Below are 17,488 nucleotides of genomic sequence, written 5' to 3' on the forward strand. Positions count from 1 at the left end.
TTTAAATTCATCTGTAATCTGGCAGTGACCTGTATTCATTGCAAAATCAGTGCCTACTTTAAGCAACAGCGCCATGTTTGTTACCTAGATTGGAATGATCATTTCTTTCTGTAACAGCTGATTGTTTTTCCCTCTCGCTTTTTTCTTTCTCTTCTCTGTAGTTTACGCTTATTCCAGAAATTTGACACTTTCCGGATTCTAGTTTGTGGTGGGGACGGAAGTGTTGGCTGGGTTCTCTCTGAAATTGATAGCCTCAACCTTCACAAGCAGGTACCTGCCCCAAGAGCTTGGTTGGATGAAGGGATGAAGTAACAGCAGCATGGGCTGAAGAGGACTTCCCTTGGTCATGCAGATGTCATTTGCCCCAGGATTGAAGCTGCCGAAAGCTTGCCATAGCAGTGCTCTTGCACTAGTTTTGTGCAAGAAATGAATCCCATTACTTTTGTGCAAGTAATGGATTAATTCTTTATTCCTGTCTCCAGTGTTCCTCTACAAGATCCAGCTTTTGGAGTTGCTCTGATTACTCCTGCTCTATTGCCAGCAGAGACATGCTTAGAAAGGGCTGTGGTTAGGAAACTTGGGAGTTCCACATGGGTTATGCTCTGTTCCTTTTAATTCTCATGGTGTAGAAGCTGAGTCTTAGGGATCATCAGAAACTTCACTGGGGTAGAGATATCATACTGTGTTTTGCTTGTGAACTGTCTGTGCTGATTTTACAGAAACACAATGGCACCACCTGATGGCTAAATATAAACCTCTAGGAGGTTTACTATAGCAAGGTGCTCCTTGAGATGGTAGCTGTAAAATGCTCCTCTCTCAATTCACAACAAAAAGTAGAGGAAATGTTTCCTTAATTGTATGCTCTTCTGGCTGTTTTCCCCATCAGTTACTTTCTCCCACCCTGGGATTAGCTGTTTCCCAATGACTGGTGTGTCAAGGAATCAGTCATGTTACTCATGGCTGTTCCTGACTTGTGTTTCCTCATTTGAATATCACTTGTTTTCCTTTTCTCTAATGCAGTGCCAGCTGGGAGTGCTGCCCTTGGGAACAGGGAATGACCTTGCCCGTGTTTTAGGCTGGGGTTCTGCTTGTGATGATGATACCCAGCTCCCACAAATCCTGGAGAAGCTGGAGAGGGCCAGTACCAAAATGCTGGACAGGTGAGTAACCATCACTAACATCATCTGCTCTTCAAGAGTTGTGTGAAGATATCCTTCCAGGAGAACAGGGCAGTCCTGGCTCTGCCAAGCTTCTAGACCTCTTACTAATGCCAGATAGCATTTTGTCATTGATAATCTACTGTCACCCTCCAGCAAGAGAAGCTGGTCTGGCTTTCCATGCTCTGCTGCAGAACAGTAACAGGTGAAATTATATGGGTTCCAGTGTCCTCTCTTCTGTCCCAGAGTCCTCATCAATTGAATTTGTCAGCCTTTGTACTAGTTTGACAACAAACTTAGGCTGTAACCTAAGACAGCCTTAAAGTCATGACTTTTTTTTTAAGCAATTTCTTCTTTGTAGATCTAAGCCAATTTATCTTAAGCTTGGCTTAGAAATGAAAGCCAAATACAGAAGTAGATGTCAACTCTTGGTATTGATACCTCCTGTATATATCTTTGTACATGATACATAAGACTGCCTCATATCTTTAGAGTTGCATCTTGGCGTCTCTTGTGTTGAATCAAGTAATGGCGATGGAATTTTTGTGGAGAGGGAAGAAGCAGAGATGTTCCCTGTGTTGTAGAATACTTGTTCATAGTGTCATCCTTCCTTCTTCCCCAGTTCAGCCCTTCTATATTTGCACTGCTACTCTGTGGCTTCTTTATATCAGTGATGGCTCCCCAAACCCAAAGTGCAGTTTGTTCTGCTTTGAGGTTCTGGCCTGTTACGTTTGGATAACAGAGGAAACCCTCTGCATTGTAGTGACAAGTATGATTTTCAACAGGTGGAGCATCATGGTGTATGAAACCAAACTCCCTCGCCAGGCCTCCACTTCCACAGTCACTGAAGATTGCAGTGAGAATTCAGAGGTACCTCTCAGGAGGGGCAGGGGACTGGAGCACCAGCCTTGGAGCACACGAGATAGGAGGCAGTGGCTGAGCTCCAGTGGAGCAGAGCTGAAACATGGGTGTAGCCAGAGCTGCAAAGATCCAGGGCTTTAAGTCAGTGAAGTATTATGGAGAAGGATGGAGGTTGGGTTACCAGAGTCAACAACCATAATGAGGGATGAGGAGAAGATACTTTGGAATGGAATGGAAAGCTAGCTTTTATTTGCTTCATGATGTCAAGTTGTTGAAATAGTGGCAAACTGCATAGCAGTCATGAAGACCCCCAGTGCTTTTAGATTTGCAGTTGATCAGAGACTCTGAGAACTGCTGATGATTTGTAGGTTCAGAATTAGTTTCTTCATCAGATTCAGGTCTTCAGTGAGTAACAGAGCACTGTACTGTGGAACTTTTTCCGGGCAAAAAGAATCTGTAGAGTTATAAGTACTCTTAGCCAGGATTTCACAGCATATATTGTAATGGTGGGAAGCAGCATCCCAGTGTTTCTTTCTGATGGTCGACAGGTACAGAAGATTCTCTGCTATGAAGATTCTGTGGCTGCTCATTTGTCCAAAATTTTGACTTCTGACCAACACTCAGTGGTGATCTCCTCAGCCAAGTGAGTACTTAGAGGACAACTACACTAAATTGTACTGTGAAAATCCTGCAACAACCCTCGCGTGATTTTGTTTTCCTCCTTTGTCTAGAGTGCTTTGTGAGACAGTGAAGGATTTTGTGGCTCGAGTAGGGAAAGCCTATGAGAAGGCAACAGAAAGCTCAGAGGAGTCAGAGGTCATGGCCAGGAAGGTAAAATTTGAAAAAATGTTTGATTTTTCTACTTCTGAAGTGTCAAACTGCTCTGTTTCCAGGGTACTGGGATAGCAGCACTTCAGTTAGCACTAAAAGAATGAGCTACCCAGGCAACTGTTAGTTCTACTCAAATGTCGTTTTTCTTCATGTAGTGCTCTGTCCTGAAAGAGAAGCTGGACTCGTTGCTGAAGACACTGAATGATGAATCTCAAGCATCTTCCTCTCTGCCCAACCCTCCTCCCACCATTGCAGAGGAGACGGAGGATGGGGATGGGTCGGGCAGTGCTGGTGACTCTTCAAGTGAGCTCTCGGTGGGCTCGGCCTGCACTGCGCGGCCCCAGATATTCCGTCCCCGAGAGCAGCTCATGCTGAGAGCCAACAGCTTGAAAAAAGCCATTCGCCAGATAATAGAGCATGCAGAGAAAGGTAACCCGTCAGAGTCTTGCTTGTCACTTCCTACAGCCTATTGAGAAGTATAAATTTCCTTTATTCTGGGGGGCAGCAGGCTTCTTTATTGAAAGTAGCTTTCCTGAGCTAGAGAAGCTGTTCAGTAACTGTAGCTATTTAGTTTCAGTGTCATCTCTGCCAAGTCCACCTTCTAGAGACATTGCTTGGTAAATGAGTCTGAAGTTCAAGGTGTGTTCTCTTCCAGCAGGCTGATTTAGGAAGTTCCTACCCTCCCACACTGCTAATTTGCATTTCCGGCCTGTCCCCACCCATAATGCAATTGTGTCAGTGCAGCTCTTTGTGTGGCCTTGCTGTAAAACAGATCTGAAAATACTCGGGAAGAAGGGATTTTAAGTATTTTAACATTGTTTTAATCTCTTCATAGTAGAGCCCAGCAAAACATTGCTGTAGTACATCTGCAGGAGAGGGCAGGAACTTCTTAAATGAGCTTTGTCCCTGGGAAAAACTTATAATACTGCACTTTGGTGCAAGTCAGTTCTGTTCTGATGTTAACTTCTTAGGCAGGTGACCCTCTTCTCCATGTCTTGACCCTTGTCTGTCTCCAGGCACACACCCCCAATGCTCCAAGTTTCTTTTCCTTTGAAAGGTATCAGTCTCCAAGTGTTAGTCATAAAGTCAGGGGTTAACTGAGACCAAAGTACTTAACAGATTGTTACTGGAGATAAAAGCATTGAAGTTGCAGATGTAACATCCATGCACACCCAGGTGTGCACTCTGAACAACTGTGTAGTAAGTTACAAATCATTGCAATGTTGCTTGGATTTCCAGCACTGCAGCATGGTATACAACATTTGCTGGAAGTGAATAGTGAAAGTCCAGCAAACAACCTGCTTCTGGTGCAATAGGAGGCCTTGACCTCACTGGTCCCTCAGTTTGCTGCTGCTTACCTTAGGCCAGTTTGATGTTTGTGAAGTTCTGTTGGAGCCCGGGGAATTTGCTTAATTCATCCAGAAGTGTTACTGTTTCTGCTGCATGAGTGGGTTGGATTGCTTCATGGGCAGTTCTGATAAACTACAGGGTCAGCCCAAGGGAGAGGAAGAAACTGAAAGAAGGGGGTAAGATGTGCAGGCAGTGAGCTGGTAGAGCAGCTGAGAGCATTCAGAGCTGAGCCCTGGCAGGGACTGCTGAGGAGGAAAAGACCTGTTCACTGCTTGCAAAGGAAGTTTTGATTTCTTTAGGCAGCATGCTAGCATTTAAATCTTACGAGCTCTCGAGCGAACTCCACTTACATTTCAGATGTATTTGTTCAGCTTTTCCAAACTGTTTTTCTCCTTCCAGAGTGTGCAGTCTGCTTCTTTCGTCTGATTGTATTGGTTTTTACTGACTGCTGTTTTCTTCCTATTTGATTATATGTATCTATGTCCCCTTTTCAAGTGCCTTATGTTATTGCACCACTACAGATTAAACAAACAGGAAATTCTTTAATCATTTCATGTCTGTCTGGTTAGAATTCCTGGCAACATCTAAGTGCAAATAAATGGAAGCCAATCACCTCTAGCACAGTTTACATCTCAGGATGCCTGAGTACCTGTGGCATTAGAAACAGACACTTCTATTTAGAGCTTCACCGCTAAAGTGCTCAGCAAAGTAAACAGAGGCTAAGCCAACCTGGTTCCAAAAGCTCTCCAGAGCAGAGCTGAGACAAATGATAAAGGAGAGCATTGTGTTATTCCTGTTCTTTCCTTTAAGGAATCAGGACATTTAGAGTCCCATCCTGTTGCTATTTACATGAGTGGGAGGTATTCCTTGCCAGAAGAGCTGTGAGGCACTCACCTACTTTATCTCTTCATACAGCTGTAGATGAGCAGAACGCCCAGACCCAGGAGCAAGAGGGCTTCCTCCTTAGTCTCTCAGCCTCTGAGGAAGGCAAGGAGCTGAGGAATGAGGATAAGATTTCCGTGCAGTCATCACACAGCAGCAGCTATGGAATGTCCAAGGGCAGGAGCCAGAGGAAAGGTATTGCTCTGGGGCTGCCGCCATGCAGGTCTTGCCTGTGTGTTACAATTCTGTTAGTTATAAAAAGGGAAGGAGGTGTTACGTGTATTACCTTCTGTGTTCTATTCTTCTCAAATTTTTGCATGATTGCTCTTCAGGCCTTGCACATTTTTTTGTTCTAGCCTATGCATTATACCCCATTTTTTGCTGCATCTCTTATGGCTGGTCCATGATCTTAGCATATGAAGCCTAGGATTGAGAAATTTTCTTGCACCTTAGCCAGTAATCTGGGTTCTCTTGGCTTTCAGTGCTTGGACAAGGATAGTCTTGAGCACTTTTCATGTCATCCTTTGCAGATGACAGAGAACAGCAGCCACTTTGCTTTAATAACTGTGTTATGTGAGTAATTTGTTAGAGATCCTTGATCACTGCTGATAAATTTGGAACTTCCCTGAGTATTGATTTGGAGCCAAATATCCTATTTGTTGTGCTGCTGGCCCCAGCTTTTTTTCATCTCCGTTTCTAATATTTTTCTTGTGGCATTTTGATACTTCTAATCTGTGGGGTTTTCCAGCAGCACGTATGTGACATCTCTATCTCTTAATGACTGGTTCTGTCAATTCTTTGTTTTCTGGGGGCTCAAGTGTTTTGCTGTTGAGTGATTCCTAACCCAGTGTTGCTGTTTGGCCTGTGTTGGTCTGAATCACAGCACTATGTTTGTCAATAGCCAAGTTTGTGTTGTGTTTTACAGCCTCCAAGTCTCCTTGTGAAAGACTAATAAACAAAGGAGGTTTGTCACTGGGCAGCTCTGCATCTCTTCCTCCCCAGACAGGAAGCCGGGACAACTTGCCAATGCTGAACACAAAAATCCTCTACCCAAGTAAGTGTAACACCCACCACTTCCCACTGAGGCAGCCAAGTGGAGCATGGGTGACTGCAGCACATGCTGCAGTCCCCATCTGAAAACATGAAATTGTCCTGCCAGATGCCCTTTCATTCAAGGTCAACCATGAGAGAAATCCTTTTGTGGATAACTGCAAGTGGAGGCTTAGAATGAGCTGTAGTAGTTTCCAGTTTGTAGCTAAGACTTAGACACAGATTTTTATTAATGCCATGAGGTGGCAGAATTTAGATGCCAATTGCAAGGAGATACGTATCTCAAAGTAAGCATGAGAAGGGGAAAATGGTGCTGTTGAGAAAGGTTTCTGAAGATTGGCAGCTGTAGGTTGGGAGCAGCAGTTCCTTCATGTGAAGGCTGAAGTGACTGGAAATGCACAGACCCAGCAGAATTCGCACCTTCCACATGATGTGCAGCAGCTTCTCTCCATCACTGTAGCAGTATCTTTCTATCTCTTTGCCCAAATTACTTGTTCAAATTGCTCTTTCTGGAAGCAAGTAATTTCCTTCCACTCTGACAAATCTACTATTTGTGGGTCAGCAGTTAATAATTTAAGAAGCAAGAGACAGTAATTCTTGAACAACTTGTATCACAGCTTCAGTCCTGCTCCTTTATTCACTGTATCAGGGGTATTGCTTGTCTCACCCTGGAACAAAAAAGCTGCTGCAGAGAGAACTCATTTCTCTTTTCCATGTTTCTGTACAACTGTGCTGCTAGCCTTAGGCAGTGCACTGTCAGTCAGAAACTCTCCAGGCAGCCCCAGAAACCCTTCTCCTTGTCAAAAGAACTAACCTCTGGAGTGAAAGAAAGCACTAATGCTATTTGCTTTCTTCATGAATGACAGGGAAGAATGTATCAACTCTTGTTATCTTGTCCTTGAGATTGAAGTTACCTGTTTTCTGCTTATCATTAGTCATGCTCTTCTCCATGGTCAATTTTCCTACAGATATCCGTGCTGGCATGTCAGGTTCTTTGCCTGGGAGCTCTGTCATCAGCCGATTGTTGATCCATGCTGATCCCTTTAACTCTGAGCCTGAAAATCTGTGAGTATGCTCAGGAGCTGGAAGGGAGGGAGTGGGCATTTGCAAACAGATCTCAGCAGAGAGGGGGATTTATTTATGGACCGAAGTACTGGACTCCAGCAGCCTGGAGTTACAGAAATGGATCCATATGCTGGATTCTGGAATTTAAGGATCAGCTTATGGAGTTACACGTGCAGTGACACACATCTCACACAGTTGGGCGTGGTGGTCTTTTCCAATCTAAATGATTCTGTGTGAGATACGCACCAAACTTATGAGTGGAAGTTGTGTTCTTCTGTTTGGCAGTGAATGTTACACTGAGAAGTGTGTCATGAATAATTACTTTGGAATTGGACTGGATGCAAAGATTTCTTTGGACTTCAACAACAAACGTGATGAGCACCCAGAGAAATGCAGGTGGGTTTGGATCAAACCTTTGGATTGATGCCAGAAGTGACTGAACCACTTCATGCTTCTGTGTGGTTTTGAAGCTGATTGTGTTCACTGTGCTGAATAGGTGTGTTGTCTATATAAAGCTCCTTTGAGGCTTGAAATCATGATAGAAGAGATAAGTTACTGATTTGTTACTGATTCATTATGCTATAAGGTATTTAAGTTGCCACATTGGTGCAGATTTAGCACATTGGTTCTATTTATGTCATCTCACAGATTTTTCTCCTGGGCTTGCCATTTAGCTATGAGAGAAGCACATCTCAATTCTAAATGCAGCAGAGGCTTGTTTTGGCATTGATCCTGACTCAATACAAACCACAGGTTTGGCCTTTTGAATACCTGCGCAACTACAGGATGCTTTGTGTAGCGTGGGATTGGCTACATTTGCTGTATATGAGCTAATACACTGAGCACTGTTGATGTCCTGGTGTATGAGATGGACACGTTCTGTGCCAGGGCAGTCTGTGTATGTTTCTGGTAGTGTCTGTTACTCGTGCTTGATTCCTATGTGAAGTTTATTTAAAGGGAAGTAATTTCCTAGCACAGTGACCACTTGGAGCAATTGATTTGGAAGCAGAGCACCTTTTTGGTTTAGGATGTAGCAGGTACCATTTCAGTGTGAAGTTTTTATTTCTTCTTAGTGACAGGGTAAATGTCTGTGGTGACTTTTTCTCTTTTTGTTTGCTCCCTTAGAAGTCGTACTAAGAACATGATGTGGTATGGAGTATTGGGGACCAAGGAGCTGCTGCACAGAACATATAAAAACCTGGAGCAGAAGGTCTTGCTGGAGGTGAGGAATTAGAATGCTCTTCTGTTCCTGAGATTGGGATGCCTAATTCCATCTCCTTCAGGCACTGTGATTTTTGGCATGGTGAATTGGCTTGGTGATATTTGCCTGCCTGAAATAATGTACTTGGCTACGTGTCACCCTGAGGTAACTAGAAGTGGCTTTTCCTGATTCTGGAGCATAACTTGTATTCTAAGCCCATAAAGGGAAGAAATATCATCCTGCTGGAAAGTATTTGCTGTTCCCAATGCAGTGTTCAGCATGGATAAGATTGTTATGTTCCATGTGGTATCTCACATGAACACATCATTTTAGGTGGTGGGTGCAGTGGAAAGCTCTGAGTTTAACTGTGCTATAATGTGTATCCAAGTGGAAAAGAAATACTTTTGTATGGGTCATGTACAGCATAAACAGGTAACTTGGAGGAGAAGACCCTCATCGCATGGATGTTTCAGGAGTTTTATTCTGCTTTCTTGAGAAATAAATCAAGAGGCTTTGCCAAGCCTCTCAGGTGTGCCCTGTTCCTGTTAGAGGAAAAGAAGCAAGAGTATCTCTCTAAAATCCATGTCTGCCAGAAGATGTGTGGCTCATGAGGCTTGAGTGGATACCTTCTACTCTTCTAGGCCAAGAACGAACAGGAAGTCACCTGAATTAATGTATTACTAAGATGGTGCTGGCTGTTTTCTGTTCACAGAGCATGTGCTCTGGCAGGAGGGTCTCTCTCCTGCTGGGCTGAGAGTAGTGTTGCCTTCATTTCTGTGCAGTGCGATGGGAGGCCAATCCCTCTGCCCAGTCTCCAGGGGATTGCTGTGCTCAACATTCCCAGCTATGCAGGAGGCACCAACTTCTGGGGGGGAACCAAGGAGGATGATGTGAGTATTCTTCAAGACCATACAGGAAATGTTTCTACTTACTGTTACTTTTGAGGTTACAGCCTCTGAAAATACTGCTTGGAAGAAGAGGGCAGGGGGCCTGTCTGTGTGCACCTTCTGTTGGATGTGGTTGAGATACTGAAATCCAGCCTTGAGCAGCTCTCATACACAGGCAGTCTGTAAGGATTCAGAAGAAACATCACCAGAGCATTTGGACCTGCAGGAAGTTCTTTCGGTTGACCTTGTCCCCACAGAGAAGTAAAGAGAAGTAAAGCCCCTTGACAGCAAAGGCAGCTAGATTCTATTTTTTGGAAATATTTTGGAGTGCCTAATCTCAAAAGAATAATTATTGCCCTGTGACCTACAGCCTTCATGTCTGAATTATACTTTAGCCATTGGAATCCTCCATTTTCTCACTCCTAGCTCATTCCAGATCTTCACCTTTTAGCCTTGTTGTTAATTTTATACAGATTAAAGAGCACAACTAAAAGCCAACCCCCAGGTCGGCACCAATAGGGGGTAAAGGAAACCTCTCCAAGAGAGCTGTGCCTCAGCCAAATTCTCTCTCCCTTGTATGTGGCAGACATTTACAGCCCCTTCCTTCGATGACAAGATTTTGGAGGTGGTAGCTGTGTTTGGTAGCATGCAGATGGCAGTGTCGCGTGTGATAAACCTGCAGCATCACCGGATTGCACAGGTATCAGCTACTTTTTGAGCTCTTCCTGCCTGCCTCCTCTCCAGCTGGTGACTTTGTAAAGCCCTTCTTTCTGCTCTCTCTGTCCGTGGAAAGAGCATCCACCAGGGCTGGAAATGGGCATGCTCAAGGGCAATTTGAGTATGGAATTGTTTGCTAGCATTCATTTTAGTCGGAGTTAGACCAACAACTCAAATACAGATTAGTCCAAAGACAAAGCAGGTGTTCCCTGCTACTCAAGGGTGAGGTGTGTCCTGCTGCCTAGACATGTGTGCCTCAAGTAGCACCAAGGCTACAGCACCTGGGGAGGAGCTTTGGAATGACAGAGAATGGCTTATGCTTTTGGAAAATCAGCATTTTAGAGCTTTTCTGACCCAGTCACTCCTTGCAGTGCCGGACAGTAAAGATCGCAATTCTTGGAGAAGAGGGAGTTCCCGTGCAAGTGGATGGAGAAGCCTGGATCCAGCCTCCAGGTTACATTTGGATTGTTCATAAGAACAGGGCACAGACCCTCACCAGAGACAGGGTAAGAGCATCCTGAATTGCCTGTGCAGTACACATGTGTTTCGATGTCACATATTTCTGGAGAGTGTGGAAAGGGCCACACATGAACGTGATCTTTGTGAATGCAAGAAGCATATTTTATTACACACCATAAACCTTTTGGGAAAGAATGTGATTAAACTTGCATTCACCACTTGGGAAATGGCATAAATAAAGTTGTTTATGCAAGCTTACTTTACTTCCTTTTCTAGGTGCCTTGTGACAGTGTTTCTTAACATGCTTGCATGCTGTTTTTTCCACAGGATGCCTGCCGCGCCAAGTGCTGTGGATTGTCTAGATTCAGACGGTCAATGTTTTAGTTTGTCGTTATTGTTCAGTATCTGGCTTCATTGACCATGTAAAACAGTGTCTTATGCCTTGTTCCAGAAGTGTGTGTCGGTCTCATCTCATGATTTTCAAATATATCTGATGAGTACCAGCAGATAAGGAAGCCTCCTTGCTCTTTTGCTGTATGATTGAGCAGTGGTCAGACAAAGGAAAGGATAAAGATCCTGCTGTGGCGCAAACACACTTTGAATCCTCCCAGCTCTGTGACTGTCCATGCATAAACAGTTCAGTTGAGAGCAGCTCTTCATACTTTCCAGCATAACACCCCTTTACCCAGCTTGCAGGGCAAATCAAAGTCCTCTGCCAAGGGACTCACCTGCTGAATCACAAGGAGTACCACAAAGGGAAAAAGGGAAAGCAGCCTGATACAGGTCTGAGGCACATTGCCTGGCAAGGGAGTTACAAAGATGACAGTATGAAAAGAAAGCAAAGGTGGGCATGCAAAGCTCCTGTCATGGTAGGATGGAGCACCAGAGACCTCTTAACTGGGAGAGCAGTGGGTGTTGATCATAGAACCACAGATTGGTTTGGGTTGGAAGGGACTTAAAGGTCATCTAGTCCAAGCCCCTGCCTTGGGGAGGGACACCTTCCACTACATCAGGTTGCATCTATCATGTGGTCTAAATGTTGCCAGAGATGGGGCATCCACCACTTGTCTGGGTAACCTGTGCCAGTGTTTCATCCCCCTCATCGTATAAAATACTTCCTTGTATCTAGCTGAATCTGTCCTCTTTTGAGTTCAAAGAGTGTCCTGTCAGCTCTGATGTGAATGTTGTGGAGAGGAGACAGGAGTAGTGCTCACAATCTTGTGAAGGGTAAGAGAGCCTCTGCAGCATCACGCTGACACTTGGAGGGAGAGTGACTGAAGGAGATAGCACAGAGAGCAAGAGAGAACAGGATGGCTGCTGTAAAGGTAAAGGGAGGGAAAAAAGGAGAGGCAACCTATGTGTGGGCATGGTGGGAAAGGTGACATGAAGCACAAGAGATAGAGAGGACAGGGTAGTCCCTTGTGAGTGTGCTGTGTCTTGGGCCATCAGAAACCACAGTTGTGATTGTGCCAGCCCATTCCTAATTGTCTACTAACTTGGTCTTGCAGTCATGGGATTGCCACTGAGGAAGAGATACCAGTTTTGCAGTTGCACACTCTTGCACACTCAGCTTTGTCCCAACTTATCCTTGTTTTTCCTTTCTTTTAAAGACCTTTAAAAGGTCTTGCATGCCCCTTCTTTCACATAGCAAACCTGTCCTATTCTGACTTCATGCATGTGACCCTGTACCTTTGGTAACATTTTTCAAATGTGATTTGGGATATATAGTTTCCTAAAGTAAAGATGGAAAAACTCAAATTCCCTTATTTGTTTGGCCTCATCTGGACCTCTAAAGAGTCATCATCAAGAGTGAGATCAGCAGGTAGCTTGCACTGAGCTGACAGAGCCTGGTTTTCCAGTATCAGAGGCAGTAGGGGAAGGGAGTGCTTTACCACAGGGCTCCATAATTTTAATTGTCGCCATATTCAATATCAATCCTTCTACACAGGATCTGGTTTTTTTTGCTTCTTCCCACACCACAGGAATATCAGTAAGGTTTCAAATATGTCAGGTCCTAGCTCTGAGTTCAGATGCTTGGCCCACAAGTTCCCAGGGAAGCCTAGATTATTTCCAGATAAGGAGGAGCCTTAAACATTTTTAATTTCATGCTCTGAAGTGTCACGGTAATACTGAGGTGTAAAGGTGATACAGCTGCTCAAAGAAAAGACTGCCACCATTAGAGAATTGTTGGATTTTTTTAGTCTGGCCCTCAGAACTGCCTAGTAATTTTGACTAAAATTATGCTTGAGAGAAATTCAGCCAAGGCAAGCATATGGCCTGGAAAACTTCATCCCAGCCAGCTACTTAGCAAAGTTATAAGCAACTTTACTGCTGAGCCCTGCAGTGAAAAGTGCCTGTACCAGATCTACATGGTTTACAGGCATAGGCACAGTCACTGGGACTTTATAGAAGTTTTCCAAGCACCTTATAGTTTGCTTCCTGTGTTTTTAGGCATTTGAGAGCACCCTGAAGTCTTGGGAGGACAAACAGAAGTGTGAGTTGTCACGACCCTCCTCTTTCTCTCTGCAACCAGAGATCATGTCTGAAGAAGAATCCACCCAGATCATCCAGTTTGGTCAAGCTGCAGGTGCTCTGATCCACAGGTGTGACTCAACTTGCTTTTGGTGAATAGAGCCTCCTTTAGGGCCTGAAGTTCTTGTCCTGCTTCCTGTTTCTGGAGATGTTTCTGTTCAGCTACATTGCTGGTCCATGTCACTGAGATAGCATCATTCGTTGTTCAGAGTCTCAGCTAAACAAGGACTGAAGCTAGATAAGCTTTCTTAGGCCATTTTGAACAAAATAGGTTACTTTCATGAGCAAACATGGATCCTTTAATCCTGAAAGAACCTGCTGCCTTTGAATATAAAGTTTTTTCAGAAAAGAAACAAAAGCCTCTCAAGGAGCTCACATGACAGCCTGGGTTGTTGTAACCCTGATGCCTATCACAATGCCCAGAATGTATGCTTACCTGCTCATCCTTTAATCAGGCATTCTGTTGGGCTTCTGAGTGAAAGCTCCCAGAGTCATTAGAGAAGGTTGCTGTAAGTGCAGCTGCCTTTCACATCACTTTGGTCATATTAAAATGTCTGAGTTGAATTTCAAACTGATCCCAGTTTGTGTGCTGAATTGAACATGTTGTGCCTTGAGAGAGCTGCATTTCCTTGCCCTGTGCATGCTCAGTGTGACAGGAGAACTGCGCTGCTTTGCCAGAGGCTGTGCTCCGGCCGTGATCCCGGCTCGGCTCGTCACTTGGATGGGTGTTTAAATGGGATACCCAGTCAGGAGAGATCTCCTGATTTGAACATGTGCAATCTGATATGCTGATGCAATCTGTAATTCTCTCTTTAGCATTCGGGAAATAGCTCAGTCCTATCAGGACATGGAACAGGAGCTTGCCCATGCTGTCAATGCCAGCTCCAAGTCTATGGACAAAGTCTACGCTAAATCCAAGTCTACAGAGGTACTGCACTCACTTGGCATCTCCCCTTTTGTCCTTGCTCCAGAGCTCTTGGTTTTCCATTCTAGCTGACCAAAAGTAGGCCTTGCTAGTCTAAGATTTGTTCCTTTTGACTGCTCAGACCTGTGCACTTCTAAGCTTAACTTTTACATGAACTGCTTCCCTGCAGGGTCTGAACTGCAGCCTTGTTGTAGAGATGGTGAATAATGTCAAAGCCCTGCACAATGAGACAGAGCTGCTACTGGCAGGCAAGATGGCACTGGTAAGGAGCACAAAGCAGGAGGAAAAAGCAACCTCTCACTTCCTCTCCTCTCCTCCTATTGCCTTACCCTAGCATTTTGCTGGTTTTGGACTCTGTAAGTGATCTAGGAATCATTTGCTACAGAAAATTTTGCTACATGGGTGTGCTGTGGAGCTTGGAGCTCAGAAATGTTAAGAATTGTTAACTTGGGCTGGGCAGAGTACCTGCTCTGCACTTCCTTTCAAAGGAACTGCTTTGTTTGCTAGGAATTTCTAGGCAAGGGTCTGGCTGTGTGTTTTACCGTGAGGCTTTTAACTCTGCCTTTCTTCTATTCCTGATCCAGCAATTAGATCCTCCACAGAAGGAGCAGCTGCAGGCAGCCCTGGCAGACATGGACCTCCAGCTGAGGAAACTGGCAGATATCCCTTGGCTGTGGCAGCTTATGGAGCCCTGTGATGAGGAGGTGAGGAGGACCAAGGCTATTTTTCCATAGCTGTTCTCTTTTTCCCTAGTTGGCTCCGTGTGTTTGACTTCCTGTTACCAAATTACTGATACAAGAAAAAATTATTAAGAAAGAAACTTGACTCCCTAGGGCTAAAGAAAGTAATTTCCTGCCAAGATCCCTTGCCTAACATGGGATCAACTTTCTCTGCTTCCTTTTCTGTCTTGATCAAAATGAGTTTAGGAATTTTTTTCCTTTCTTTACGAGATCGTGGAGCTGAGCTTAACAGTGCTTGTTGCTCTTAGTCCATTCCAGTCAGTTTATGTGTGCTTGATTTTCCCCTTCTGTTCTTGCAGAACCAGATGCTGGATTATTCTAAACGCAGCCGCAGTGGCAAATTCCGCCTGGTGACCAAGTTTAAAAAGGAGAAGAACAACAAAAATAAGGAGACTCACAGTAGCATGGGATTGCCGGGTACCAAGTCTGCTCATTCGTTGTGTCTTTTTTGTCACATCAGTGTGGTCACACCACTACCTGTTCTCAGCCTGTTTCCTCACACATCTTCTCCTGTTTCACCTGCATCTGCCTCTTCTTGCAGGTCTAGTCAATCTTTTTCATGTGGCAAACAGCTTATTGCTCCCTTCTGAGTCATGGTCCCCCTGTACCATGTCAACATTCCTGAGCAGGAGCAGGAGGTACCCTCTGAAGAATTCTCCCCTACGCTGTACAGATTTTCATGGATATTTCAGAGGGTGCTTAGGGAAGTGACTTTGAGGATTTCAGCATTTTAAGTATAAAAATGACTGCGGGGCCCAAGTCCACGTAACTCCAGTCTTTTCACTGCTTATTCTCTATGATACAGTGAATGATATTTTTCTCATTGATTCACCTTCAGGCTTTAATCAAGTTTCATGTCTAATTGGCTGGGGATCAGCATCACCACAGGCGTTCCCTGACCTTTAATCCTATTGGTCAGTAGATAAAAACTGGCCACGAATCAACAAATTGCCATTCAAGACACTTTCTCTCTAGATTGGTCTAGTTGATTTTTGGTTTATGCTCTCCTTATGAAGGCTTTCTTCCAAAATTCAGAAGTATGACCTGTTCTGTTGGCTCCTGGGTCCTGTCCTCTGCTATAGAGTTGTGGGTACAGTTTCCTGTCTGACAGGCTGGTGTTCATTCACTGCCTTCCAGAACTTGGACATTTTATTATTCTCTTATTTAGAGACTGCAAGAAGGTGGAAGTCTAAACTCTTTCTCTCTCCCTCAGGCAAGGGGGCGAGAGGTTGCCATTTTGTTTACTGAGTGCAAGTGGTTATACATAATAACGTGCAAACTAATATGTGCTGTGATTCTCCATCATATATTTTATGAATCTGTTGTTTTGTACACAGAATTTACACAATTAATTTACTCTTCTTAAACATGGGGGTAAACTCGAAAAAAGTTATCCCTATCAAAAGATATGGCATCTCATCAAAACAAATATGCACTTCCTCCTGGCTGTACTGCAGCAGGCCTCTTCTTAAGAGAACATCTCTTGCCTTTTTTTGCCCTACCTCCTTCATTCGAGATTGAAGGCTGTGCTGCCCTCCCCTTAGTATAGAGGCTGTGGTCCTGCTTGCCCTTCTCCTCTGGCACTGAGTGCTGTGGTGTCCTCATCTCTCCCTGTCTCCTGGGATTCTGGGTACTCAATGCACTCCTGCTTTTCCATCTCTAACAGTTCACCTCTGGGGAACGGAGGAGGTTGCGGCGTGGCTTGAGCACCTCAGTCTTTGTGAGTATAAGGATATCTTCATCCGCCATGACGTCCAGGGCTCTGAGCTCCTGCACCTTGAACGGAGGGACCTCAAGGTACTTTCACGGTCGGCTCATGAGAAATAGCCAGCTGCATCTGCATGACCTCCTGTGCTGAATGTGCTTGGAAGTGGTCTGCCCGCTGTTCATTCCAGGTGCCTTGGCAAGATGAACAGGTTCACTACAGCCTCGTTTTATTTTCTCACAGTTTTGGGTCACCTGGTTTTTAATAGCAGGGAGGCAGAAGAGCCGGTTGAGGGACCAGCTGTCCAGTTCTGCCACAGCTTCCTGGAGATGTTATACAGTCCAGCACGCAGATTACCAATAGTGTTCTTTAGAGTATCTGATTTTAATAACGGAAGTTTTTCTCAGCCACTGTACCATCTTTGCAGAAGGTGCTGTAATTGGGAAGATTTGATTCTTACCATGCAGTGACTGGACAAATGGATCATCATACTTTGTTACAAGAAAAAGTGATTGTGCACTTTGAGGCTTATGGATGGAGAGAATCTTTTTTAAGAGGGCTTAGTTGCCATATTGCACAACTTTTCATCTCCTCACCAGGAGACATTGTTTCTAATGAGAGAAATTGAAAGTGGTGGTTCTTTGCATGTGCAAGAGACTTGTGTCATCATTCTGGTGACTTGCATAGAGCAGGAAAACACAGGTTTTTTGAAGTAGTGTGTGGCATTTGTTCAATGCCCCTTGAACCTTTATTTATAATTTTTACCATCTTCCCATGGTGAGGTTTGCTGTAACCTGTGTAACTGGCCCCTCTGCATGTCATCCACCTACAGCCCGTGTTTGCTGCATGGTACCCAGCTATCATATGTGACCGGTTAGTTCCTCCTGCATGTTTTGGCTTCTAGATTGGGTCCTTGACATCTGTGTGCTCTTTCTGTTCTCACAGCCTTTGACAGCCCAAACAGTTTGTGTTTCTGGCTAACAGTCTGCAGTTGTTTCTCTGCGTTGCTCTGTGCCCACTCTGCATTCCTTAGTAGCTTTTTGACATGTGATTTGAGGCTCTATATGTAACCCTCAGGTTTGGAATTTTTCTAGTTGGTTTCCTCCTCTCTTTGTCACTGGCTGGC

The 17,488-nt window shown here is 44.5% G+C and overlaps 1 protein-coding gene across 13 annotated transcripts in view; it reads left to right on the forward strand.

Annotated features, from left to right (window-relative positions):
- Nucleotides 1-17,488, forward strand: part of DGKD (diacylglycerol kinase delta) — a 62,184-nt gene that overhangs the window by 36,733 nt on the left and 7,963 nt on the right. For all 13 annotated transcript variants that reach the window (XM_038145226.1, XM_038145230.1, XM_038145228.1 and 10 more), the window contains 20 exons: nucleotides 162-270; nucleotides 1,021-1,160; nucleotides 1,943-2,027; nucleotides 2,567-2,661; nucleotides 2,750-2,849; nucleotides 3,005-3,278; nucleotides 5,115-5,276; nucleotides 6,007-6,135; nucleotides 7,100-7,196; nucleotides 7,482-7,592; nucleotides 8,322-8,418; nucleotides 9,180-9,287; nucleotides 9,871-9,984; nucleotides 10,373-10,507; nucleotides 12,912-13,063; nucleotides 13,809-13,920; nucleotides 14,087-14,179; nucleotides 14,502-14,621; nucleotides 14,957-15,074; nucleotides 16,324-16,454. In XM_038145226.1, the coding sequence (XP_038001154.1) occupies nucleotides 162-270; nucleotides 1,021-1,160; nucleotides 1,943-2,027; nucleotides 2,567-2,661; nucleotides 2,750-2,849; nucleotides 3,005-3,278; nucleotides 5,115-5,276; nucleotides 6,007-6,135; nucleotides 7,100-7,196; nucleotides 7,482-7,592; nucleotides 8,322-8,418; nucleotides 9,180-9,287; nucleotides 9,871-9,984; nucleotides 10,373-10,507; nucleotides 12,912-13,063; nucleotides 13,809-13,920; nucleotides 14,087-14,179; nucleotides 14,502-14,621; nucleotides 14,957-15,074; nucleotides 16,324-16,454 (2,482 nt within the window). The remainder of the gene's footprint in view (nucleotides 1-161; nucleotides 271-1,020; nucleotides 1,161-1,942; nucleotides 2,028-2,566; nucleotides 2,662-2,749; nucleotides 2,850-3,004; nucleotides 3,279-5,114; nucleotides 5,277-6,006; nucleotides 6,136-7,099; nucleotides 7,197-7,481; nucleotides 7,593-8,321; nucleotides 8,419-9,179; nucleotides 9,288-9,870; nucleotides 9,985-10,372; nucleotides 10,508-12,911; nucleotides 13,064-13,808; nucleotides 13,921-14,086; nucleotides 14,180-14,501; nucleotides 14,622-14,956; nucleotides 15,075-16,323; nucleotides 16,455-17,488) is intronic.

The sequence above is a fragment of the Motacilla alba genome, chromosome 9, assembly GCF_015832195.1.
Source record: "Motacilla alba alba isolate MOTALB_02 chromosome 9, Motacilla_alba_V1.0_pri, whole genome shotgun sequence".
In the NCBI taxonomy this organism is placed as follows: Eukaryota; Metazoa; Chordata; class Aves; order Passeriformes; family Motacillidae; genus Motacilla; species Motacilla alba.